Below are 27,625 nucleotides of genomic sequence, written 5' to 3'. Positions count from 1 at the left end.
AGCAACTGCTGAGAGTGGGGAAATCACCTTCACTGTTAAGAACAGTTGTTGTGTGATGCATTACAGGCAAAAACCAAACACTGCAACTTGTGCGTTTTTGTTCCCCCAACCACAGAATCTGGACAGGGGAAAGGGAGGGAGGAGTTTATCTCACTTCCCCATCTGACTGAGCCACTGTAACAGGCACCGCTGTGCCCCACAGCACAGTAATAATCACCCTCATCCTCTGCTAGGGCCCCGGAGATGGTCAGATAGCCGGTGATACTGGATGTGTCTTTGGAACCAGAGAAACCAGCAGGGACCCCAGAGCCCTGGCCCTTGCTGGACTCTGAATAGTAATACAGCAGGTATCGTGGAGAATTCCCAGGTTTCTGCTGGTACCAGGACACACCATAGCCACTGATGCTGGTCCCACTGCTCATGGTGCGGGAGAGTCTCATGGTGTTTCCTGGGGACACTGACACTGGGAGCGGCAGAGTCACCACAGGCTGCGAGCTGGAACCTGGGAAAAATATGGTAAAAATTTATCAATCCCTCCCTGTTCATTTGTGGCTACTAGTGACAGTTTGTGAATTGGCTTCAGCAGTAACGTTAATGTGTATTTAATCTGCTGCCCCGTTCACACCCTGCTGACACTGGCAGGGCTCTGGAGTGCCAGCTCCCAGGTGACTGCGCTTCAGTTAAGTGTCAGGCCTGAGCTGCGCAATTTATCTCTAGATCTGAACTCCCCCAAGGATCAGGGTCGCCGGTCAGTGTTGGTTCACTTCCATTGTCCCAGTTCAGGCCCGTGTCTACACTGGTTGTTTCAAGACATTGGTGGTCTTCCTGAAGGCTAAGTCAGACCACCAAGCACAACCCATATGATTAAGGTTATAAAGAGAGCTGGGCAAATAAGGGAATTTTTGGTTCTGTGGCTGTTGCAGGGGAAAAAATTCAGTTCAGCTCAAATCTGAAATGATTTACATGTTTTGGAGTGTTGTAAAAGTCCGGTTTGGAACAGTACCAGAGCGGGGAGTTGAACGTGGGCTGCCCATGGTCTAGGTGAGCGCCCTCCCGACTGGGTAAACGAAGCGTGGGGGGGAGTGTCAGGAACAGTAAGAGCAGCACCAGCCAAACCTCTGGCCAGTTTGTGACTGGCCAAAACCAGCCGGGTGCAATTTGTGCGTCGTTTCGGTTGGACGGAACCGGCAGCTTTTGCTGAATAAATTACTTGTCTGAAATGTTTGGAACAGCTCTAGTTACGCAGAACTCACTTTCCTTTCGATGCCCCGGGCTGCACCCAGTGGGGACTCTCAGCAAAACCTCTTTCGGGGGTGAGAGCCCCACTGAAGCGCTCGATCCCTGCTCTGCACAGCTCCAGTACGGCAGGAGCACATCAACAACCCTCTGGACACTCGGTAATGGCATCACTGCCGTGCTCACCCCACTCCCCTGAGGATTCGATTCAGAAGAAGAGCAGCTGGTGGGCTACTGAGTAACCTGGCCGCCTCCTGAGAGGCAAGGGTGTGTCCCCTCGCCCTTTCCTCAGCACCCCCTGGGGTCTCAGTAGCAATGGCTGCATGGCCGGGGCAGGAGCCACGCGAGAGCCGTCTGCTGGGGGACGCAACTCACTGGAGCACAGAGCCTGGAGCCTGCATCAGGGGAGGGAGGACTCAGCCCTTTCCCACCCCAGGGGTTACTACGGAGACAAACTGTGAGCCCAGGCTGCTGATAAGGGTTTGTGGGCAGATGAAATAAGAAGCCTCCACTCCCAGCTTGGAAATGGCCCCTCACACTGTCACAGAAAAAATGAGAATAAATGATCCCCTGTGTCAACGGGCAGTTTGTGTCTCACTTCCCCATCTGGCTGTGTCACTGTGAGCAGTGCTACTGTCACTATTCCACTGCGCACAGTAATAATCAGCCTCGTCCTGTGCCTGGACTCCAGTGATGGTTAATGTGGCTGTTTTACCGGAGCTGGCCCCAGAGAATCGCTCAGGGATTCCGGAGGGTCTCTCACTATCCGTGTATATAACGAGTACGGGGGCACGGCCAGGTTTCTGCTGGTACCAGTGCACATACCACGTGTCAACTTTTTCTCCTGTGCAGGTGAGTTGAGCATTTTGCCCTGGAGACACAGACACTGCAGGTGGCTGGGTCAGCACGTACTGGGAGAGAGAACCTGCATCAGGAGGAGAAAACATGGGGATAAAATCATGATGATTAAAGCTCTCAGCCAACAGCTTGGGGAATCAATGGGAGAAATGGCTCTAAAATCAAAGACCTCCTTTAATTGAAAGACTGAGATAAGCCCCCCATCCCCAGACTCGTCTCACCAGAGCAGTAAGTGAGCAGCGTGAGGAGCAGAGGGGCCCAGGCCATGGTGGGAATCCAGACGAGCTCGGCTTCCTCAGGCAAACAGGTCTGTGTTTGGGACCCTCCAATTCCCTCTTAAACCCGCAGCGCTGGAGAACGGCCCCTTCATGCAAATCTGCTCCCTGCTCACTGGCTGCTGCTGGCACCTCCCTCCCCTCAGAGACAACTACTGACAGACCCAAGAATTGTTTTGTTTTTCATTTGCAAGGAAAAAATGAAGCTCATTTTGGGAGTGAGGGGCTCCGATGTTCTGTATCTGCTCAGACTGTTACCGTTCAGAGCACTCCCCCTGGAGTGAGGAGTCTCCAGTGTTGTCTACCTGGCATTGCAAACCTAGCTGGGTTTTCTGTCATGGCCCTCACCCACAATCTTTTGCAGCTGCAATAAACCCTGGCTTGTCTGGGGCTGTGTGTCCTTGATGGGGCGGCTGCTGGAACTTGCAGGTTGTGCAGGTGTCTCTGAGCGGTGTGGCTGGTGTGGACTGATGGCTTCTGGGATTAGCAGCTGTTGCCTGGGGGGTGGTGGAGGCATGGCATTTGGGAGTGGACAATATGGCTGCCGCTGGGTGGTGGATGTGCGGCTGGGTTGTTATGGTGCTCTTGGAAGATGCTGCTGAGGGACGTACTGCTGGAAAGGGATGGGGGAGGGGCTGCAACCCTTCTGCACTGCACACTGCTCAAGGGAAGCTCACTGAAAGATGGTGAGGAACCAGCTAAGGATACTGTGCGCAATGGGGCCCATGGTGAGCGAGGCTGCTGGCTCCTGACGGCTTTTAGTGGCTTTCCCTGCAGAAGGACGTGGTCTGGGCAGCGGGACGGGAATGTGGCAGCAGACTAGGGAGAGAATTTCTGCTTCTCTCCCCTTAGCTTCCCCCTCCCGGGTTAGAGCAGCCACTGGGTTTTGGTGATCTTGTCATGACCCCCCCAGCTGTTCCAAACGAGACTGCCAGTCTGAGCCCCCTGCTCCACGGCGCTGGGAGCAGAGAGGGGAGTGGGGTGGCTGGGGAGTGAGAAGCTAAAGCACACTATCCTCCAGGGTGACATTAGAAAGGGGAAAGTTGTTGGGGTATGAAAAGCCCCAAGCCCAGAGATGTCTCTATCCCAGCAGTTTGTAGCCTGAACCCTGTGCACTGCTGTACTAATCCAGATGCCCAGCTCCAGTACTGGATAGGTGAAGAGCTCTCCCCGGTGGTCAGTGTTGCTATTACTATGATCAGTCCTTCCGGCGTTTCACAAGAGCTCAGACAACTACATGCTGAGCTCATGGGAACGCTGGCCCCTACTGACTGTCTTACAGCTGCAGGGAACACCGGTGTACAGTTGTTTCCAATGTTCACGCTGTTCCTTGTCAGGGTGTTTGTTCTTCTCTTCACTGATCACGTCACCAGCCTGCTCACATCTGTGGAAGGGATTTCCCCAGCACTTAGGCAGTTGTATCTGCCTTGATGAGGACAGCCCAAGAGAGGGAAGCCACCCCCTCCCAGTAGGTGTTTGTATTGTTGCCTCTTTTGTAACACCAGTGTCCCTTTTCTGACACCATTGTCAACCCTTTGTGAGCAAGGGGAGATGTTTGGCCCCTGCAGGCCGGCTCCCCAATGGAGAGGCAATCAGTGATGTGGAGTCTGGGTATATTCTGAGGGCTTGGCTACACTGGCAAGTTAGAGCGCATTAAAGCAGCCCCGGGCACCCTTACTCCTGAGGTGCCCACACTGGCAAGGCAGGTAGAGCGCCTGGACTCTGCAGCTGGAGCGCTCCTGGTAATCCACCTCCATAAGAATCATAAAGCTTGCTGTGCCCTGGCCAGGGCCGGCTCTAACTTTTTTGCCGCCCCAGGCAAAAAAGAAGAGCGCCGCCCCGCTGTAACACCCCCTACAGTGCTGCACCGGGCCGCTGAAACCCCTCCCCCCCCCGAGCGCCGCGCCGCGCCGGGCGGCCCAACCCCCTCCCTCCAGCGCCTGGTCGCCGAAACCCCTGAGTGCCGCGCCGGGCCGCCCAACCCCCTCCCCCCCCGAGCACCGGGCCAGGCCGGACAAACCCCTGGAGTGCTGGGCCAGCCAAACCCCCGCGCCCCCCCCCGAGCGCCTCGCCGGGCCGGCCAAAGCCTCGCCAAAACCCCCGAGCGCCTTGCCGGGCCGCCCAACCCCCCCCCCCAGAATCTCGCCGGGCCGCCCAAACCCCCGCCTCACAGCGCTGCGCCGCCAAAACACCCCCCGCGCTGCCCAGCTGAAACAAAACAAAAAACAAAAAAACACCGTGAGCACTCCCCCCCCCCCCCCAATATTGGCCGTCCCTTCTAAGGTGCCGCCCCAAGCACGTGCTTGGTCGGCTGGTGCCTGGAGCCGGCCCTGGCCAGGGGAGGGAAAACTCAGCCCTTACCCACTCCAGCACAGGACTCTGCATGTGGCCAGCACCCCAGCAGAGCTACCCTGAGATGGCATCAGCCAGGGCCCCAAAGGATAGAGTGGTCTGGTGGGGTGGGGCTAGTGAGGGCCCCACAGAGCAGCAGGTTCTCAGGGTTAAAATGAGTGAGGCAGGTCACAGTTTTTGAAACTACTGGTTCAGGTTCTCTGCAGACTCAGGCAGGCATGAGGGACATTACAGTCACACTTCAAGCTTTTCTTAACAACCCATAATAATTTCTTGTAATGAAGGCTGAGATTCCGATCTCATCCCAAGAGTCAGGACCCTGGGCCTGGGCATATAGACAGTGCCTGTGTCTTAATCTGGCTCTTATCCCATTACAGGGTGTGAGGAGCTGATATGTAGTGTGAAGAACACATATTTGTGTGATACGCTATAGGCAGAGACCAAACCTAGCAGCCTGCGCAGACCCCTGGGAAGAGACTGTCTAGGAAGGAGTACGGCAGAAAGGGATCTAGGGGTTATAGTGGACCACAAGCTAACTATGAGTCAACAGTGTGATGCTGTTGCAAAAAAAGCAAACATGATTCTGGGATGTATTAACAGGTGTGTTGTGAGCAAGACACAATAAGTCATTCTTCCGCTCTACTCTGCGCTGGTTAGGCCTCAACTGGAGTATTGTGTCCAGTTCTGGGCACCGCATTTCAAGAAAGATGTGGAGAAATTGGAGAGGGTCTAGAGAAGAGGAACAAGAATGATTAAAGGTCTAGAGAACATGACCTATGAAGAAAGGCTGAAAGAATTGGGTTTGTTTAGTTTGGAAAAGAGAAGACTGAGAGGGGACATGATAGCAGTTTTCAGGTATCTAAAAGGGTGTCATAAGGAGGAGGGAGAAAACTTGTTCACCTTAGCCTGTAAGGATAGAACAAGAAGCAATGGGCTTAAACTGCAGGAAGGAAGGATTAGGTTGGACATTAGGAAAAAGTTCCTAACTGTCAGGATGGTCAAACAGTGGAATAAATTGCCTAGGGAGGTTGTGGAATCTCCATCTCTGGAGATATTTAAGAGTAGGTTAGATAAATGTCTATCAGGGATGGTCTAGACAGTATTTGGTCCTACCATGAGGGCAGGGGACTAGACTCGATGACCTCTCGAGGTCCCTTCCAGTCCTAGAATCTATGAATCTATGAAACACAGGCTTGGGGTGGGAAGACAGAGGCGTTTTTTTTCTCACTTCCCCATCTGTCTGTGTCACTGTGAGGAGGAGCACTGCTACTCCCACTCCACGCAGCACAGTAATAATCAGCCTCATCCTCTGTGAGGGCCACGGAGATGTTCAAAAAGCCGGTGTTATTGGACGTGTCTTTGGAACCAGAGAAGTGAGCAGGGACCCCAAAGCCCTGGCCCTGGTCAGATTCTGCATAGTAATTCAATAGATATCATGGAGAATTCCCAGGTTTTTACTGGTACCAGTTCACATAGTAGCAACTGATGCTATGGCTGGTCCCACTGCTCATGGTGCAGGAGAGTTTCACGGTGTTTCTTGGGGACACTGACACTGAGGGCGGTTGAGTCAGCACAGGCTGCGAGGTGGAACCTGGAAAAATAATGGAGAAGCCGGTGAACCCCACTGTGTCCATCCCCGGCCGCTAGTGACACAGTTTGTGCATTGACTCCAGCAGCAACTTCAATGTGTATTGAACCCTCTCCCCCTGTTCTCACCTGTGCACCACGTCCCCAGCAGGAGGATGAGGGGAGCCCAGAGCATGGTGAGGAGATTTCAGGCCCTTTGGGGATAAAAAGGGCCTATTACTGTCCCTTGGTATAAGCCATTTACACGTCTCTGGAAGGGTCATTTCAGCCTGGTTCCCATGGAGGCTGATCATATGGCTCTGCTCTGTGATATTTGCATTCCTGGGCAGGCAGATAAGCTCTGCGGGGTGTCGGTGGTTGCTGTCCGGTGCACGTAGTGCCAAAAAGCAGCACCAGGCAGTCTTCAGTTTGGGGCTGAACAAGGTTTGCAGACGTTACGGTAATGTTGTTAATAATATTTGATCTCCCTTCCCAGAACGGCCACGCCAGGGAGCAGAGCCGGGTAGGTACCCACCTCAGCCGCACTGACCTGCCCCAGGGGAGGGGTGAGAGCTCGTGCTCAGGGGACGGGACTTGGAGCCGGGAACTCTGGCGTTCTAGTCCCAGCTCCTGCACTGACTCCTTGTGGGGCCTAGGCCGGGTTACATGTTCTTCCTGGTTCCTGTTCCTCTTGGAGGTGACTCCACTGAGGCAGAGGGTCCTGTCAATTACTGGAAAATTTCAGGAAGAGGGCGGGTGTGAGTAACAACCTTACTGTCCCTCTGTTAGCCAATAGCAGGGGCACAGAGTCCCTTCTCTGTCATCCCCAGGTCCTTTGGTTCCTCCACAGCAAAGCAGCAGAGAAGCTCTGCTAATGCGATTTGATGAGTGCCCGGCTCTACATGGGATCTTGGTAACACCGACTAACACCCTCTGTTCCTCTCCCCTGTGTGAGAGCCTGGCCCAGCTCTGTGCGCTCAGTGACTGCTCCTGGTCTCATTAGGTCTGTCAGAAATCAGCCCTTTAAAGCTGTGCTCCGTGGCGGGGAGCTCGTATCTTTGCTGTGGAGACAGGTGGTGGCTTTGAACAGGCCGCAGCCCAGCTCACCCAGAGCCGCTGTGCTGGCGCTCAGACGGCTGGGAATGCTCGGAGCGTGCGTGAGGGGATGGCCTTGCGGTGGAGGAGGCAGCTGCTTCCAAACCCAGTTGTCCTGGGGAAGGCAGAGTGGTCAACAGTGACCTCCTGTGTCTGGCTCCCTGCCATCTCCAGGGCAGGTCAGTCCCCCTATTCTCACTGAGCAGCTCTCACCACTAAGGGGAAGTGTGTCTGTTGATTTCTAGACAACGCTGGGAGGAGAAGAGACCTTGTCTAACGTTGGAAGTTTGGAGATCAGTGTCCAGCCTTGGCCTGTTACCAGGTGAGGGGCGTCCTCATTCCGTGGGGACAGCAGAACAGATGGCAGAGTTCAGAGCTGTAACAGAGCCAGGGGTGGGTCTTATTCTGGTTTCTCCCTGTAATGAGATTGAAGAGGAGACCTCATTGCTCCCTGCTTTGGATGCCCCTGAGTGAAATCCTGGGGTTTTGCCAGTGACTTCAATGGGGCCAGGATTCTCTCCCATGTAGGGAGGTGAAATTGCTCTAAAGGGTTACTAAGGAGACATACTGTGAGCCCAGGCTGCCGAGAAGGGTTTCTGGGCAGATGAAATACAAAGCCTCCATCCCCAGCTTGGAAATGGCCCCTTATGCTGTTGCAGAAAGAATGAGAATAAATGTGCCCCTTAGACAACAGAGGTTTGTGTCTCACTTCCCCGTCCGACTGTGTCACTGTGAGAAGAGCTGCTGTCACTATCCCACCGCTGACAGTAATGATCAGCCTCGTCCTGTGCCTGGACTCCAGTGATGGTTAACGTGGCCGTGTTACCGGAGCTGGCCCCAGAGAATCGCTCAGGGATTCCGGAGGGTCTCTCAGCAAATGCTGGGCTTCCCTGGGCCGAGGGAAGTAGGAAGCTGCCGGGGAGAGGGGATCTCGCCAGCTGCTGCCCACCCCACTGCTCCGCTCCCCTTAGCCCCCGGGAGAAGCAAGCAGCACCCGCCCGCCACCCCTTCCCCGTGCCCGCCCCCTCCCCCGGGCCGAGCCCCTCCGAGAAGGGGTGCAGCATGGCCGCAGCGTGGCCAGAGGAGCCAAGGGGGGCGGGGAACGCAGCGCGGCGCCACTGGAGGAGCCAGCCAAGGGGGGGGGGGCGCGGAGTGGCCGGAGGAGGAGCCAAGGGGGAGCGCCTTTTTTATGTTTGCTCCCCCTGCACTTAGAACCTGGCTACGCCACTGGGTAGGACCAGTGCTGTTCAACATATTCATAATTGGTCTGGAAAAGGGGTAATCAGTGAGGTGTCAAAGTTTGCAGATGATACAAAACTACTCAAGCTAATTTAGTCCAAAGCCAATTGCAAACATTTACAAAGGAATCTCACAAAACTGGGTGACTGGGCAAGAAAATGGCAGATGAAATTCAATGTTGAGAAATGAGTAATGCACATTGGAAAACATAATTCCGACTATACAGGGTCCTGGTGTCCCTAGCCTCTGTTTGCTAGAAGCGGGGAATGGGAGACAGGGGATGGATCACTTGATGATTACCTGTTCTGTTCATTCCCTCTGGGGCACCTGGCATTGGCCACTGTAGGGAGACAGGATCCTGGGCTAGATGGACCTTTGCTCTGATCCAGTGTGGCCGTTCTTATGTTCTCTTGGCAAGATCTCTAGGGCCCTGAGTAGGGATGTCTCCTGAGGGTGTAACTGGAGCTGTATCTCCCCCTGCTCATGCCGGGCAGGGTGATGACCCTTAGCCAGTCTGAGCAGAGAGTTCCCGTCCTGCACCAGGAGATGGAGGAGGGAGACGGGGAAGGGCCATTCACACAGTGCCTGGAGGGAGCTGGGAAGAGTTCTCCTCCCCTCGAAAAGAGAGAGGAGGAGGGAGGAGGAGGGCAGAGATGTTCCACCCGACCCCCTGCAGAGGGAACATGAGGAGGAATCAGGGGAGCGCTGTGCATCTCCTGAGTGAGGAAATGGACTTCACTGCGAAGAACAACTGTTGTGTGATGTGTTATAGGCAGAGACCAAACACTGCAGCCTGTGCGGTTCTGTCCCCCACACACCACCACACAGCCCAGGCTGGGGGAGGGGAGGTTTTTGTCTCACTTCCCCATCTGACTGTGTCACTGTGGAGAGCACTGCTGTGCTCCACAGCACAGTAATAATCAGCATCATCCTCCACCAGTGCCCCGGAGATGGTCAAATAGCCGGTGTTACTGGACGTGTCTTTGGAACCAGAGAAGCGAGCAGGGACCCCAGAGCCCTGGTTCTTGTCAGACTCTGAATAGTAATACAGCAGGTATCGTGGAGTATTCCCAGGTTTCTGCTGGTACCAGTACACACTGTAGTCACTGATGCTGGTCCCACTGCTCGTGGTGCAGGAGAGTTTCACGGTGTTTCCTGGGGACACTGACACTGAGGGCGGCTGAGTCACCACAAGCTGCGAGCTGGAACCTGGAAAAAATATGTTAGAAACCTGTCAAATCGTCCCTGTCCGTCCCCAGTCGCTAGTAACACGGGTTGTGCAATAGGCTTCAGCAATAACTTTATTGTGTATTTAACCTGCTCTCCCTGTTCTCACCTGTGCACCACATCCCCAGTAGGACAATTAGGGGAACCCGGAGCATGGTGAGGAGATTTCAGACCCTTGGGGGAAACCCAGCGAGAGCTGCTGACAATGCCTGACAGTGTCTGCTCCTTATATTGACCCTCCTCAGGGAGGAGCTGTTAAGTTCCTCTTTTATGTTCATCTGCTCTCATCTGACTGGCCCTGGCGATCACAGGGAGGGGGCTGTGTGGGAGGAGGGACAAGCTACAGTCCTATAAAATAAAGCTTCCACATCCCAGATGAGATTTGACTATTCGTGTCTAATCTGTGATCAGTTTTGGGTCGACCAAAACTGCATCTTTAGCTGGATGAATTATTTGTCAGAAACATTTTTTCAGCTCTCGTGATGCATAACTCACTTTTGCCGAATTGGTCCCCTAGGCCTGTGTCCACCGTTTGGTTCTGCTCTGTGGTTCTCTGAGTGCCTGGGCAGGCAGGTAGAGCCTGCAGTGATCTCTAGATGCTGTGGGGTGTGTGGAGAGCCCTCAGGTCCGTGGCTGAAGAGGGCTGAGGAAGTTACAATAAATGTTTGTCAGTCTCAGAGCCTCGTTCCCAGCACATCCAGACCAGGGAGACGGGCAGGTATCCACCTTCAGCAGCATTTACTCTGCCCAGGGGAAGGAATAAAATAGGGAGTGAGAGCTAGTGCTGTGGGGACAGGACTGGGAGCCGGGAACTCCATCGCTCTAGTCCCAGCTCCTGCACTGACTGTGCACCCTTGGGCACGTCATATTATTTCCCTGGGCTGTGTGTATCTCTGATGTAACCCCCGAGTTACAGGGTTCTAGAGCGGGGTGGGTTTGGCCAATGAAGTCTCTGTTTTCCCATTTGAGAAGTGGGGACTTTAACACTCAGTTATTTGCCTCTCAGAGCCATGGGGAGGATTCATCAGTGCTTGTTCGTGGCTTTGGGGTGCCATTCAAGGGTTAACACTTACTTTCAGGTGACAAACATAGCCCAGTTATTGGAAATATTAAGCAGCTGGGCATGTGGGTGACATCTTTACTGGCAGTCTTGCCGATAAAACCACAGGCTGGCCCCAAAGAGAAAAGCAACGGGGAGGTACTGTTGACATCTCAAATCTAACCCAGCCCAGTGCATTCATACTGCCGCCTTTACCACGAAGTCAAGGTTGTACTAACTAACTTTCACCCTCTCTCTCATCGCTCTGAGAGTTTGGCGCAACTCTGTGCCCTCAGAACCCTCCTGCTCCTGCACATTTCACCTCAGGAATCAGCTCCCTAACAATCCTGTTATTCAGAGATTGTCTCTCTCTCCCATTGGTGCCTTTTTCACAAGCCTCAGGCCCTGCTCGCACTGGGGCTGGAGTGTGGGCTCTCAGGAGGCTGGGAGCGCTCAGAGAGTTCTACTGCATTCAGGAGACACATGCCCTTGAATCCCAGATGCCCCTGGGGATGGAGAGTGGGAAAAGTGAGCTCTTGCTGCTGGCTCCAGGAGCCACGTGACTTTCTCCAGCACAAGGTGTAACCGCGCACAGGCACGGCGGCGCCGAAGTCCCCCGCATTGGCGACCTGTGTGACATCGCGGTCATCATGCACGCCTTCTGCCTCCTGACATGCCCGGACACCAAGGTGAAGAACGTTGTGACGACCGCCCTGCGCATCGCCACCACGAAATGAATCGGCAGAGCTCCTTCCGACCAAGATGTAGCCACCTTCTTGAGCGGCTCCCTGGACGGCGAATTTGCCCGGGTTGGGGGTGACATCGCCTTGCTGTGGTCCCGTGCCCGCAACGCCACACGCCGACTGGGGAAGCGACTGGGCTGTTGCTGGGAGTGGAGCAAGGAACGGCAGGAGCTAGGAGTCCTAGTGCCATGCATCGGGACGGACAACAACACCATCTTCACCCACGGAGCCAGAGGCGTGCTGGAGAGGACTCTGAAGGCAGCCATCCACGCGCTCTACTTGGACACCCTGAGGAAAAAGCCGGACCAGGGTAAGGCCTTCGAGGTGACCAGGAAGTGGGACTCCAGCAACCACTTTCTCCCCGCGGGCAGCTTCACCCGATTCGCCGACTGGCAGTTCATACACCGCGCCCGACTGAATTGCGTCCCTCTCAATGGAGCCATCCGCCACGGGAACCGGGACAAGCGCTGCAGGAAGTGCGGGTACGTCATGGAGACCCTGCCCCACATCCTGTGCAGCTGCAAGCCTCACGCCAGAGCCTGGCAGCTGCGCCACAATGCCGTCCAGGACCGCCTAGTGAAGGCCATTGCCCCATGCTTGGGAGAAGCGCCGTCAACCGCATCGTCCCCGGCACTGACAGCCCGCTGCACCTGGACATCGTCGTCGTGGACGAGGATCGGAAAAAGATCATCCTCGTCGATGTGACAATCCCGTTCGAGAATAGGACCCCGGCCTTCCGCGTAGCCCGAGCCTGCAAACTCGAAAAGTACGCCCCCCTGGCTGACACCCTGCGGGCAAAGGGCTATGAGGTGTACACCGACGCTCTGATCGTTGGGGCCTTGGGCTCCTGGGACCCCTGTAACGAGCGTGTACTGAGGACCTGCGGGGTAGGCCGTCGCTACGCGCGGCTAATGCGACATCTAATGGTCTCGGACACTATCCGGTGGTCCCGAGACATCTATACAGAGCACATCACCGGCCACCGCGAATACTGAGAGTGAGCCGGCGTGACTTCGCACACCCACAATGAGGAAGAGACCTGAAGACTTGCTCTGTTGGACCTTATCCCCTGAACCCTCCGAAACGAACTGAACTCCACCATATGAGGGTCATCTTATCCTCATTACCCGGCCCGCTTATTTATATCTATGATTGCCTGTAATTCCTGTATGAGTGATGTACCCTCACTGCTTGCTGACTGTACCTTCATTCATCCATCTTATACCCCCCTATTGGGGATATTGCAGACTGTATGTGTTATGTGCTTTCCAATATCAAAATACTAACATCCCCCTATACTCTGTATGTTACCCCCGATGACTAATAACTGAAGTTTCAACACTCTGTATCATCTATTTGTAAACATTTTCTAATAAAATTTTAAATCTGCTGTTGCCAACCAGCTATTATAACATAAGAAAAGATCCGGGAGACTTTACCTAACAGTAAACACTTTAATTAACTTGTTACTGAGAACTGTACAGATACATACTGCGGACTTGCCTGCCTGGCTCCAAGTGCTCTAGCAAAGTGCTCCTGCTGATAAGGCTCGTGACATAATGACTCCTCCCAGACAGCACTACGGGTAACTTGTTCCTAGTCCAAAGTTCCTACGATTGTTACATTTCCCTTTTTTTAAAAAATACACACAATTTAACTAATTTTCAATTTTTTATTTAACTGCATGGACGTAATGTAGCACCCAGAACTCTAATCTGAATCCTTAAAAGTCTAGAACAATTAGTCTCTTTATCTTGCAGGGTTTCTTAGCGCTCTGCCATTAGAGGTAGAACCAGGAGTATCAGTGCCCCATTTTTTCCCCTGTAGTTGGGCTGACCACTTGCGACTCATTAGATTCAGTGGACTTGTTTACTAGTGCTTGTATTTCTGAGCTGGATGTTAGCACAATTTCTATTTGTCTCATATTTTCATTCTCCTCCTGCACAATTCTGTTAGTGCTCATCAAATACTGTCTGTTGATTCCATAGACATCTCTTTCCTCTGTCTTAGCAAGATAAGGTTTTGGAGCAGGGTGTTGGTCAATCACCAATGCAGATTTCCATACTCCTGTTTGACAAATACAGTCTCTCCATTTTTCAGTGATGATAAAGGCTTTGCACCTTGTCAAAGAAATATTTCTGCTTCGCTTGTCTCAATTTTAGGCTAGTTTGTATGTCTCCTTGTGATGTTATGAGTGTAATATAATATCTCATTGAAAGGTGATAGGGCCAGAAAGAGTTAATTAACTCTGACCTGACCCATGGGTGAACCTAGACTGGTTAGGAAGATATGTAAATGAATAGAGCTTTGAAATGCAAGTCTGCACTGTTAGAGGTAAAAGGGTAGATGTTTGCTCAGGGCTTGCGATGTAAGCAAACAAGTCTTGTCTATTGCTGTAACTTTAATTCGAAGATCAAAAAGGAATATTAACATTTATGATGATACTTGAGTGACATAGTATTATTGTCTATATGTCTCTTTGAAGGTTGTGGTAACCTGTATCTGAACTGTTTAATGGATAGATTACCCTGTGTTAATTGCCAGGATGTTTGAGAGAAGAAGAATTAAGCCTATTGTTTTCTCAGGCCAAAAGGCTGCTGGAAATGTACAAGAAGCCTGGGACACGATCCTGTTTCATCTCAAATCTGCTTTGGGTTTCAAGAGGGGGAAACCTTAAGCCACAAGGATTGAGATCCCCAGTCACTGACTGGAGTCACCCTGAATATGGACATTGGACTATAACCTATGGACTATTTCTAAAAGGACTTTTGGCAACTACAAGATCACCTCGGCTATGTATCTGAACCTCAAGAATTGAATTCAAGTCTCTATGTATATTGATCTTTTAACCAACACTCTCTCTCTTTTCTTTTTTAATAAATTTTAGTTTAGTTAATAAGAATTGGCTATAAGCGTGTATTTTGGGCAAGACCTAAGTTATAATTGAACGTGGGTATGTGGCTGATCCTTTGGGACTGGAAGAACCTTTTCTTTTATATGATGAAGTAAGATTTTCAAGAATCATCATCATATCTGACAGGTGTGTCTGGACAGAGGCTTGAGGCTGGGTACTTTAAGGGAACTGCGTTGTTTGGACTTCTAAGTAACCAGTGAGGTACTATAGAAGTTGTTCTGTGCTGGCTTGGGAAATCTAAGTATTGAAATACCCACCAGCGTTTGGGGTTTGTCTGCCCCGTTTTGTTTGCAGTTCACCCTGATTGAGTGACCTCAGCTGGCTCCCATGGGCAGCACCATCACACTCCTTGTATCAGCTTAGGTTGTACCAACGTTGATGAAGTCAGTAATCGGGTCCTTAGACGTCTTCCCATGAGGAGTTGAGCAGGTGATCTCATATCTCCTATAGGTATATTCCAATAGTCCAGCAGGCTAAGATAGGGATCTGTGTTAACCAGGCTAGATTTTTTAAGAATCCTTTTTACAGTTGGTACTGCTCTCGGTCATTCCATTTGATTGTGGGAACAATGGACTTCAAGTTTTGTGAATCAAGTCCCATTGCATTGCAAAAGTTTTTAAGTCTCTGGCACAAAACTGTGGTCCATTTTCTGTAATGAGTTCTTCAGCTATGCCATGCCTTGCAAATATAGACTTTTGATGTCTGATGACAGACACACTTGTGGTGTCCTGAAGCAAGCAGACTTCTAAGTATTTGAATATTAATCAGCAGGAATAAGATAATCTGCACCTTGAAACTCAACAGGTCCATGCCAAGTTTCTGCGAAGATCTGTTTGGGGCCTCATGTGATAGCACTGGTTGCTTTTGATTTTTGTTTCTGAAAGTTTGATATGTGGTGCCATGTCCTCAATTTGACAGCACACGGTTGGCCAATAGATGAGCTCTCCTTTTACATAGCTCTGCTCCCAGATGACTGTCTTGAATAATAGCCAAGATCTCTTTTCTGAGATTAGCCTGTACTATGATTCCATCACTCTTAAAGACAAATCTATCTTGCACACTTAGTTCCTCATTATCTAAGGAATGAGCACAAATATTCTCTGGTACGTCCGGTCTCTTATCCAGCCATCCTTGCAAAATAGTTTGTTTTAAGGTTTGCAGGACAACATCATTTGCAGTAGCTCCTTGGAATTCCTTCAATTTCTGTTCTGAAATAGGCAAATAAGCCATCATAAGATGTATTGCAACATCAGCTTCCTCTGAACATTCTCCTTCACCCACAAACATGTCTGCTCTTGATAAAGAATCAGCAAGTGCTAATTCTTTCACTGGTCTGTGTCTCACTTTCAGTTAATATTTCAGGTGTGTTAACAACCATCTATGAAACCTTGGTGGAGCACTACAAAGGTTTTCTTAAAATGTCCCTAAAAGAGGCTCGTGGTATGTTTTCACAGCTACTTTTCCCCCATAGGTAAAATGATTGAGCCTTGCAGGTCAGTGTGGCCATTTCAGTAATTGCTGCAATTTTTCAGTTGTCAGGTTTTAGACCTTCATTTGGCAAATGATGCCCCAAATATTTCATCTCTGTCAGATCCAGTTCAGTCACAGGTTCCTTTCATGGCAGGTGTCTAGCACTCTCTTGAGCCTTTCATCATATTCCCATCTGGTATTTCCCCACCCAGTATGTCATCCGTATAATATTCTACACCTTCCAGACCTTCAAATGTCTGTTGGATCACTATCTGGTACCCTTCAAGAGCTGAACAGATTCCCCCACAGGAAGTCTGGTGAACCTGCACCTGCCAAATGCTCCACTGAACGTACAAAGTCTAGAACTTTTGTCATCCAGCTGTACTTGCCAAGATCTACTCCTGGGGTCCAAATCAGGGGAAATGGCAGTTTTTGCTAACTTGCTGGTAATTTCTTCCACTGCAGGCAATTGAAAGTGTTCTTTGTATTGCTTTATTCAGATCTCTCAGATCTAAACACATTCTTATTTCATCTCGACCTGATTTGGCAACACTTACTGTAGAATTGACCCATTTTGTAAGTTCGTGTAACTCTTGTTATTACTCTCAACTGTTCCATATGGTGCAGATTTTTCACTTCACTAGAACTTTACCAGGTGCTTGAATTGCAGCTGGTACTTGTGAATTCACCTTTAAGGTGTGCTTACCTGGGACGCACCCTAACCCTGCACATCCATCCTCATATTCGCTAAATGTATCCCAGTCACCTTCTGGTTCTTCCGTTACCAGATTGACCCTTTGCACTTGTCACAGTCTGTAAGCCCAGTATGGCTTGTGAGTGAAATTCCAGCAACGCTTTCTTACCCCAATGCTCACAGTCCAAACTGCATTTACCACATACTTGAAGTTGGTTCCATGAGTAACTTCTCAGCTGGATACTCAAGGTGCAAAGTGGTTTGGACCTTAATGTGTTGTATGACCTACAGACATCACATTGGCCTGTGCCCTAGTATCGAGCTCAAAGTTCATTGTTTTGTGATCATTAATGAGAAAATCCTCATTCCACTCATCCTTGGGAGGCTCCGCACTGAGCACACTGAGAAATATATCTTACAATTGCTCATCTGCTCCTGGCAGTGGGTGCGAGTCCAGTTTGTCCCTTTAACAGAAATGGGGATGAGATCCCATCGCTCTCTGAACTGTCCTTTAGAGCTCTGTGCATTGGCTGAGATTGTTCACAAGGGTTATTAGGGAGATGCAGCGTGGTCCCAGGCTCTGCCTGGAAGGATTTCTGGCCAGATTAAATATGATACCTGCTTCCCCACCTCTGAAATGGACCCTCACGCTGTCACAGGATGAACGCTATTAAACATTCCTCTTTGATGTTGAGAGGTTTGTGTCTCACTTCCCCATCCGGCTGTGTCACTGTGAGGCTGATCACTGCTGCTGTCGTACACCTGACAGTAATAATCAGCCTCGTCCTGCGCCTGGACTCCAGTGATGGTTAATGTGGCCGTGTTACCAGATTTGGCACCAGAGAATCGATCAGGGATTCCGGAGGGTCTGCTGCTATCACCATATATAACGAGTAGTGGGGCACTGCCAGGTTTCTGTTGGTACCAGCTCACATACTTGCCCCCAATGTTGTTTCCTGAACAGGTCAGTTGAGCCTTTTGCCCTGGAGACACAGACACTGAAGGCGGCTGAGTCAGCACGTACTGGGCGAGAGAACCTGAAACAGGGGGATAAAATCAATATTTAGTGATCTAACATACCACAGGCCGTGCAGGAACCTGAGGAAGAGAAAATCCCCTGAATAAAGAGATGGAGAAAAACTCTCCCGCTTATGATACCTGAGCAGTAAGTGAGCAGCGTGAGGAGCAGAGGGGTCCAGGCCATGGTGGGAATCCAGACAACCTCGGCTTCCTGAGACAAACGGGTATGTGGCTGGGACCCTCCGATTCTCTCTTAAACCCCCAGAGCTGGAGAACGGCCCCTTCATGCAAATCTGCTCCCTGCTCATTGGCTGCTGCTGCCTTTCCCTCCCCAAGAGCAAAGGGCCCCAGGGGAGAGCCTCTCTGCATAAATCCCCTCAGACACCTGTAGGGGAAAGGACTGCTTTGCTTTTCATTGGCAAGGAAAATGTCTAGCTCGTCCCAGGGGTGGGGAGCTCCCAGTGGGTTTGGTCTGCTCAGAAAGTCAAGTGCAGACCCCTCTCCCCAGAAGTCTCCAATTTTATCTGCCTGGGACCTCAAAGTAAACTGTGGTTTCTTCTCATGCCCCCAGGCCACAATTATTTTCAGAGTCATGCCACCATTTTCGGTCATTGCAGGAAAAAATGCTGGCCAGTTTTGGGGTGATAATTTCTGGAGTGTTGGATGGGTGGGAGCTGGTGTTGGGGCTGGCTATGGGATGGGTGCTGGATGGGTGGGTGCTGTTGGATGGAGCTGGTGTTGGGGCTGGTTAGGGAGTGGGGGCTGGATGAGGGCAGTTGATATTTGCCGACCTTACATCAATCCCATGGTTCGCAGGACTGTCCCGATTTGACGCACAAACTCCCTATTCCACGGGGCTGGCTGGGCCTGGCTCCTCACTCTGGGAACTGCAACCTGGCCCCAGTGAGCGGGTCACAGCCCTGCTCAGGTCTGGCCCGGCCGCCCCATGGCAATGAGGGAGGAGCTGCTGGTACATCTTTCCTTTGTACCGTTAAGCCGTCCTGCCAAGTGTGATGGCCCCGTTGATTCCTGGCAGCCCTCGCACAGCGTCCTTTGTTATTCCGCAGAGTGTGAGTGTTTGTGGGCTCGAGCCGGAGGGGACTGGTGCTGGGCACTGACAGCCCCTGACTCTGAGCATGTGGCACACGCACCTCACCCAACACCCAGGGCTGGTGCACACCAGCATTCACAGCCACTCCCTGCAGTGGGGTCGGCTCCCACAGATTAATATTGCCCCCTAGTGGCCGAGGAACCGTAAATCTCCATAGAGTTCAGATGTAATAACAATGTCCTGGGAGAGCGTCTGTGTCTTTCGATGCCCCGGGCTGCACCCAATGGGGCCTCCCAACAAACCCTCTTTTGGGGATGAGATCCCCCTTGGATGGAGCCATATGATCTCTGCTCTGCATAGTCCAGTATGGCAGGTGCCTGGTGACAACCCTCAGGAGAGTTGGTAACGGCATCACTGCCCTATTCACCCCACTCCCCTGTGGATTTGATTCAGAAGTAGAGGAACTAATGGGCTGCTGAGGAACCTGGCCACCTTCCTGAGAGGCAGGGGTGTGTCCCCTCTCCCTTTCCTCAGGCCCCCTGGGGTTCGCAGTTCCAATGCCTGCTGGCCGGGGCAGGAGCCCACACGAGAACTGTCTGCTGGGGGACTTTCCAACGCTCCTCTGGGAGCAGAATGGGCCTTTCAACTCACAGGAGCACGGAGCACGGACCCCTGTCTGCACAGCGGCGGAGCCTGTGCCATGGGAGGGAAGACTCAGCCCTTACCCACCCCAGCACGGGACTGCGTGTGGCCAGCACCCCAGCTTCATGTGAGACCTGCACAGACACCACTACAAATGACCCTTGGCTGTTCTGAATACTGAGCTGTGCCTGGAGGCGAACAATTAAGTAACTCCCATCTGTCTCAAGTGTTCATTTCGGCCTGGTTTCAATCTCTGCTGATCCCTTGGCTCAGCTCTGGGCTATCTGCATTGCTGGGCAGGCAGGGCAGGTCTGTGGGGTGTCAGTGGTTGCCGTGGGGTGTATGTCGTGCAGGAAAGCAGCAGCCTTCAGTTTGGGGCTGAATAAAGAGGTTTGCATAAGTTATTGTGAAGTTGTTGTTAATCACATTCGATCTCCATCCCAGAATGGCCCCACCAGGGAGCAGAGCCGGGCAGGTACCCACCAGCAGCAGCACTGAGCCTGCCCCAGCAGGAGGGGTCAGAGGCAGCGCTCCGGGGACAGGACTTGGAGCCAGGAACTCTGCAATTCTAGTCCCAGCTCCTGCACTGACTGGACAGTGACGGAAGCAGATGGAAGCAGCAGAGGTGCATTCTGGGATTTCTTGTTTTAAGCCGGGAGCAGTGAACCCAGCCCAGTGCATTCACACTGCCTCCCTCCCCCTGGTGTCAGGGCTGCGCTAACTAACCGTCGCCCTCGCTCAGCGCTCTGAGAGTTTAGCGCAGCTCTGTGCAGTCAGAGTCCTCCTGCTCCTGTGCGTTTCACCTCAGAAATCAGCTCTTTAACGTTCCTGTTACTCAGAGACTGAGGCTCTTCCCCTTCCTGCTGGTGCCACGTGGGGGCTTGTCACAGGCCTCGGCCCCGGCTCGCGGGCAGGCTGTTGTGCAGGATCTCAGGAGGTTGGGATGGGTCTGAGGGTTCCCCTGGGTGCAGGACACAGATGCCCCCAAAGCGCGTGGGGATGGAGAGTGGTGAAAAGTGAGCTCTGGCTGCCGGCTCCAGGAGCCTGACACTCAAGTGATCTTCTCCAGTGCCAGGGTCCATCCCCCGTTCCCACTGCGGGGAAGTGTGTGTGTGTGTCAATGTCTAGACAAAGCTTTGAGGAGAAGAGAACGTATCTGACTTTGGCAGTAGAAGTTTGGAGAACAGTGTCCAGCCTTGGACTGTTACCAGGAGAGGGGCATCCTCATTCCTGGGGGTATCAGAGAAGAGGTGAGATGAGAGCACTGACACGGAGTCAGGCACTGGGTACAAGTCCAGTTTGTCCCTTTCACAGAAATGGGGACGAGATCCCATCGCTCTCTGAATTGTCCTTTAGAGCTCTGGGCATTGGGGTGAGATTGTTCACAAGGGTTATGAGGGAGACGCAATGTGGTCCCAGGTTCTGCCTGGAAGGATTTCTGGGCAGATTAAATATGATACCTGCTCCCCCACCTCTGAAATGGCCCCTCACGCTGTCACAGGACGAATGCTATTAAACGTTCCCCTTTGATGACAAGAGGTTTGTGTCTCACTTCCCCATCTGGCTGTGTCACTGTGAGCAGCGTTGCTGTCCCACACCTGACAGTAATAATCAGCCTCGTCCTGCGCCTGGACTCCAGTGATGGTTAATGTGGCCGTGTTACCGGAGTTGGCACCAGAGAATCGATCAGGGATTCCGGAGGGTCTGTTGCTATCATTATATATAATTAGCACTGGGGCACTGCCAGGTTTCTGTTGGTACCAGTGCACACTCTTGCTACCAATGTTGTTTCCCGAACAGGTGAGTTGAGCATTTTGTCCTGGAGATACAGACACTGAAGGCGGCTGAGTCAGCACGTACTGGGCGAGAGAACCTGAGACAGGAGGAGAAAACAAGGGGATAAAATCAATATTTCAAGAGCTAACACACCACAGGCCATGCAGGAACCTGAGGAAGAGAAAATCCCCTGAATAAAGAGATGGAGAAAAATTCTCCCGCTTATAATACCTGAGCAGTAAGTGAGCAGCGTGAGGAGCAGAGGGGCCCAGGCCATGGTGGGAATCCAGATGCGCTCGGCTTCCAATGGGTCTGTGGCTGGGACCCTCCAATTCTCTCTTAAACCCCCAGCGCTGGAGAACGGCCCCTTCATGCAAATCAGCTCCCTGCTTACTGGCTGCTGCTGCCTTTCACTCCCCAAAAGCACAGGAACCCAGGGGAGAGCCTCTCTGCATAAATCCCCTCAGACACCTGTAGGGGAAAGGACTGCTTTGCTTTTCATTGGCAAGGAAAATGTCTAGCTTGTCCCAGAGGTGAGGAGCTCCCAATGGGTTTGGTGTACTCAGAAAGTCAAGTGCAGACCCTTATCCCCACAAGCCTCCAATTTTATCTGCCTGGGACCTCAAAGTAAACTGTGGTTTCTTCTCATGCCCCCAGGCCACAATTGTTTTCTGAGTCATGCCACCATTTTCAGTCATTGCAGGAAGAAATGCTGGCCAGGTTTGGGGTGATCATTTCTGGAGTGTTGGATAGGTGGGAGCTGGTGTTGGGGCTAGCTATGGGATGGGTGCTGGATGGGTGGGTGCTGTTGGATGGAGCTGGTGTCGGGGCTGGCTAGGGAGTGGGGGCTGGATGAGGGCAGTTGATATTTGCAGACCTTACATCAATCCCGTGGTTCGCAGGACTGTCCCGATTTGACGCACAAACTCCCTATTCCACAGGGCTGGCTGGACCTGGCTCCTCACTCTGGGAACTGCAACCTGGCCCCTAGTGAGCGGGTCACAGCCCTGCTCAGGTCTGGCCCGGCCGCCCCACGGGAATGAGGGAGGAGCTGCTGGTTCATCTTTTCTTTGTACCTTTCAGCCGTCGTGCCAAGTGTGATGGCCCCGTTGATTCCTGGCAGCCCTCGCACAGCGTCCTTTGTTATTCCGCAGAGTGTGAGTGTTTGTGGGCTTGAGCCGGAGGGGTCTGGTGCTGGGCGATGACAGCCCCTGTCTCTGAGCGTGTGGCACACGCACCTCACCCAACACCCAGGGCTGGTGCACACCAGCACTCACAGCCACTCCCTGCAGTGGGGTCGGCTCCCACAGATTAATATTGCCCCCTAGTGGCCCGCATCGCACTTGCCATGATCCCGTCCCTGACTCTCCAGGGCTGTAGGTAACATCGCTTAGCCAGTCCCTTCCAGCATTCACCCTCTTCCTCTAAGGATGTCCTTCTCCACACTAACCAGCTGATCAGGCCCTCGGCTTAGTCACGTCAGGCAGAGATCAGTCAGTTATTCAGGCAGCTGCAGCCCCTGGATGAAGATTAAGACATTCTAGAGCTGGGCAGCCATCGGGGTGTGGCTACATGAATCTAACTCTGTCAGACACAGACAGACCCACTGCCAGGGGAAGGGGCAGGGAGGCAGAACCACCCCGGTCTCCTGCACGGCGCTTTACCCTGCGCTTTTGAACATTGCCAGACAGAGTAGAAATTGACTGTCACCACCTTAGAGCCCCTACACTGAGAGCGCCGAGGAACCGTAAATCTTCACAGAGTTCAGATGTAATAACAATATCCTGGGAGAGCGTCTGTGTCTTTCGATGCCCCAGGCTGCACCCAATGGGGCCTCCCAACAAACCCTCTTTCGGGGATGAGATCCCACTTGGATGGAGCCATATGATCCCTGCTCTGCACAGTCCAGTACGGCAGGTGCCTGGTGACAACCCTCAGGAGAGTTGGTAATGGCATCACTGCCGTTTTCACCCCACTCCCCTGTGGATTTGATTCAGAAGTAGAGCAACTAATGGGCTGCTGAGGAACCTGGCCACCCTCCTGAGAGGCAGGGGTGTGTCCCCTCTCCCTTTCCTCAGGCCGCCTGGGGTTCGCAGTACCAATGCCTGCTGGCCGGGGCAGGAGCCCACACGAGAACTGTCTGCTGGGGGACTTTCCAATGCTCCTCTGGGAGCAGAATGGGCCTCTCAACTCACAGGAGCACAGAGCCCTGTCTGCACAGCGGCGGAGCCTGTGCCATGGGAGGGAAGACTCAGCCCTTACCCACCCCAGCACGGGACTGCGTGTGGGCAGCACCCCAGCTTCATGTGAAACCTGCACAGACACCACTACAAATGACCCTTGGCTGTTCTGAATACTGAGCTGTGCCTGGAGGCGAACAATTAAGTAACTCCCATCTGTCTCAAGTGTTCATTTCGGCCTGGTTTCAATCTCTGCTGATCCCTTGGCTCAGCTCTGGGCTATCTGCATTGCTGGGCAGGCAGGGCAGGTCTGTGGGGTGTCAGTGGTTGCCGTGGGGTGTATGTCGTGCAGGAAAGCAGCAGCCTTCAGTTTGGGGCTGAATAAAGAGGTTTGCATAAGTTATTGTGAAGTTGTTGTTAATCACATTCGATCTCCATCCCAGAATGGCCCCACCAGGGAGCAGAGCCAGGCAGGTACCCACCAGCAGCAGCACTGAGCCTGCCCCAGCAGGAGGGGTGAGAGGCAGCGCTCCGGGGACAGGACTTGGAGCCGGGAACTCTGCAGTTCTAGTCCCAGCTCCTGCACTGACTGGACAGTGATGGAAGCAGATGGAAGCAGCAGAGGTGCATTCTGGGATTTCTTGTTTTAAGCCGGGAGCAGTGAACCCAGCCCAGTGCATTCACACTGCCTCCCTCCCCCTGGTGTCAGGGCTGCGCTAACTAACCGTCGCCCTCGCTCAGCGCTCTGAGAGTTTAGCGCAGCTCTGTGCAGTCAGAGTCCTCCTGCTCCTGTGCGTTTCACCTCAGAAATCAGCTCTTTAACGTTCCCGTTACTCAGAGACTCCTTCCTGCTGGTGCCACGTGGGGCTTGTCACAGGCCTCGGCCCCGGCTCGCGGGCAGGCTGTTGTGCAGGATCTCAGGAGGCTGGGAGGGGTCTGGGGGTTCCCCTGGGTGCAGGACACAGATGCCCCCAAGGCCCGTGGGGACGGAGAGTGGGGAAAAGTGAGCTCTGGCTGCCGGCTCCAGGAGCCTGACACTCAAGTGATCTTCTCCAGTGCCAGGGTCCATCCCCCGTTCCCACTGCGGGGAAGTGTGTTTGTGTGTCAATGTCTAGACAAAGCTTTGAGGAGAAGAGAACGTGTCTGACTTTGGCAGTAGAAGTTTGGAGAACAGTGTCCAGCCTTGGACTGTTACCAGGTGAGGGGCGTCCTCATTCCTGGCGGTATCAAAGAAGAGGTGAGATGAGGGAACTGACACGGAGCCAGGCACTGGGTACAAGTCCAGTTTGTCCCTTTCACAGAAATGGGGACGAGATCCCATCGCTCTCTGAATTGTCCTTTAGAGCTCTGCGCATTGGGTGAGATTGTTCACAAGGGTTATGAGGGAGACGCAATGTGGTCCCAGGTTCTGCCTGGAAGGATTTCTGGGCAGATTAAATATGATACCTGCTGCCCCACCTCTGAAATGGCCCCTCTGGTTGTCACAGGACGAATGCTATTAAACGTTTCCCTTTGATGACTAGAGGTTTGTGTCTCACTTCCCCATCTGGCTGTGTCACTGTGAGCAGCACTACCATCCTACACCTGACAGTAATAATCAGCCTCGTCCTGCGCCTGGACTCCAGTGATGGTTAACGTGGCCGTGTTACCGGAGTTGGCCCCAGAGAATTGATCAGGGATTCCGGAGGGTCTGCTGCTATCACTATGTATAACGAGTACGGGGGCACTGCCAGGTTTCTGTTGGTACCAGTGCACACTCTTGCTACCAATGTTGTTTCCTGAACAGGTCAGTTGAGCATTTTGCTCTGGAGACACAGACACTGAAGGCGGCTGAGTCAGCACGTACTGGGCGAGAGAACCTGAGACAGGAGGAGAAAACATGGGGATAAAATCAATATCTGAAGAGCTAACACACCACAGGCCGTGCAGGAACCTGAGGAAGAGAAAATCCCCTGAATAAAGAGATGGAGAAAAACTCTCCCGCTTATAATACCCGAGCAGTACGTGAGCAGCGCGAGGAGCAGAGGGGCCCAGGCCATGGTGGATCCAGACGAGCTCGGCTTCCTGAGGCAAACAGGTCTGTGGCTGGGACCCTCCGATTCTCTCTTAACCCCCCAGAGCTGGAGAACGGCCCCTTCATGCAAATCAGCTCCCTGCTCACTGGCTGGTGCTGCCTTTCACTCCCCAAAAGCACAGGAACCCAGGGGATAGTCTCTCTGTATAAATCCCCTCAGACACCTGTGTAGGAAAGTACTGCTTTGCTTTTCATTGGCAAGGAAAATGTCTAGCTCGTCCCAGGGGTGGGGAGCTCCCAATGGGTTTCGTCTGCTCAGAAAGTCAAGTGCAGACCCCTCTCCCCAGAAGTCTCCAATTTTAACTGCCTGGGACCTCAAAGTAAACTGTGGTTTCTTCTCATGCCCCCAGGCCACAATTATTTTCAGAGTCATGCCACCATTTTTGGTCATTGCAGGAAGAAATGCTGGCCCGTTTTGGGGTGATCATTTCTGGGGTGCTAGATGGGTGGGTGCTGTTGGATTGGGGCTGGTGTGAGGGCTGCTTACAGAGGGGGAGCTGGATGGGTGGGTGCTGTTGGATGGGGACTGGAATTGGGCTGGTTAGGGAGTGGGGGCTGCATGAGGGCAGTTGATATTCGCAGACCGTACATCAATCCCCGGGTTCGCAGAACTATCCCTATTCCACGCGGCTGGCTGGGCCTGGCTCCTCACTCTGGGAACTGGAACCTGGCCCCAGGAGCGTTGCCAGCTTTTCTGATGCCCTAGACAGCGGAAGGTCCCGCCCTGAAATACCACCCCCCACAGAGGCGGCGGAAGGCGACCCTCCCAGCACTCCGCCGAAATACCACCGCGGTTGCCGTTCCCCAAATTGTAGCACCTAATGGGTTGTGCCGGCCCTGCCTGGTCCCTAGTGAGTGGGTCACAGTCCTGCTCAGGTCTGGCTCGGCCGCCCCATGGGAATGAGTGAGGACCTGCTGGTTCGTCTTTTCTTTGTGACTTTCAGCCATCGTGCCAAGTGTGATGGCCCCGTTTATTCCTGGCAGCCCTCGCATAGCGTCCTTTGTTATTCCGCAGAGTGTGAGTGTTTGTGGGCTGGAGCCGGAGGGGTCTGCTGCTGGGCGCTGACAGCCCCTGACTCTGAGCGTGTGGCACACGCACCTCACCCAACATCCAGGGCTGGTGCACACCAGCCCTCACAGCCACTCCCTGCAGTGGGGTCGGCTCCCACAGATTAATATTGCCCCCTAGTGGCCAGAGTCACACTTGCCATGCTCACATCCCTGACTCTCCAGGGCTGAAGCTAGCCAGTCCCTTCCAGCATTCACCCTCTTCCATTAAGGATGTTCTTCTCCACACTAACCAGTTACCAGGCTGATCAGGGCCCTCAGAGACAACTGCAGAGAGACACAAGAATTGTTTTGTTTTCCGGTAACAAGGAAAAATGAAGCTCATCTTGGGGGTGAGGGACTCCCAAAGTGCTGTCTCTGCTCAGACTGTTACCGTTCAGAGCACTCCCCCGGAGCGAGGAGTCTCACACATTCCCCACTCGGCATTGCAAACCTAGCTGGGTTTCTTGCCATGACCCTGACCCACAATGTTTATGGCTGCAAGAAACCCTGGCTGGTTTGGGGCTGTGTGTTGGATGTGTCGGCTGCTGGTTGTTTAGGTGTCACTGGGAGATGTGGCTGCTGCAGACTGATGGCTTGTGGAGTGAGTGGCTGCTGCCTGGGCTCTGGAGTTGTGCTTGACTGGGGTTGGGAATGACCGGGATGGTGCTGCTGGGTGGCTGTGGGGGGCTATTGGAGCATGCTGCTAGGTGAGGCTCTGCTGGGAAGGGTGGGGCTGAGACCCTTCTGCACTGCACACTCCTGGAGGGGAGCCCCACTGAAAGACAGCGAGGAACCAGCTAATGACCACTGTGAACAATGGGGGCCGTTGGGATCACAGCACCGGCTTGACTGCTCCCCTCTTAGTGGTACTTCCCTGCAGCAGGACGGTGTGGGCAGGGCGAGGGGAACACTTGCCCCCTCTGGGTTACAGCAGCCACTGGGTTTTGGTGACCCTCCCAGCACTCCAAGCAAGACTGCCAGTCAGAGAACCTCTGCCCCAGAGACCAGGGAGCAGAGAGGGGGCAGCTGGGAAGTTGGAATCCAAGCGGTGTTCTCTAGGGTCCCTTGTCCAGATCATGTGAGCGCTGTTGGGGAATAAAAAGCCCCAAAGCCCAGAGATCTCT

The 27,625-nt window shown here is 53.0% G+C and overlaps 1 protein-coding gene and 2 gene segments (V, D, J or C); all 3 read right to left on the bottom strand.

Moving 5' to 3' along the window:
- The window catches only part of LOC128824541 (immunoglobulin lambda variable 5-39-like), a 159,733-nt gene that overhangs the window by 50,715 nt on the left and 81,393 nt on the right, over positions 1 to 27,625 (bottom strand).
- LOC128824543 (immunoglobulin lambda-1 light chain-like) overlaps positions 1 to 27,625 on the bottom strand; it is a 140,950-nt gene that overhangs the window by 67,789 nt on the left and 45,536 nt on the right. The window lies entirely within an intron of this gene.
- On the bottom strand, positions 24,956 to 25,416 carry LOC128824548 (immunoglobulin lambda variable 3-21-like). The segment is given in 2 exon segments: positions 24,956 to 25,236; positions 25,371 to 25,416. Coding segments are annotated over 2 exon segments (327 nt in total).

The sequence above is a fragment of the Malaclemys terrapin genome, chromosome 16 (genome assembly GCF_027887155.1).
Source record: "Malaclemys terrapin pileata isolate rMalTer1 chromosome 16, rMalTer1.hap1, whole genome shotgun sequence".
NCBI lineage: Eukaryota > Metazoa > Chordata > Testudines > Emydidae > Malaclemys > Malaclemys terrapin.
This window is presented reverse-complemented; position numbering and strand designations above follow the sequence as displayed.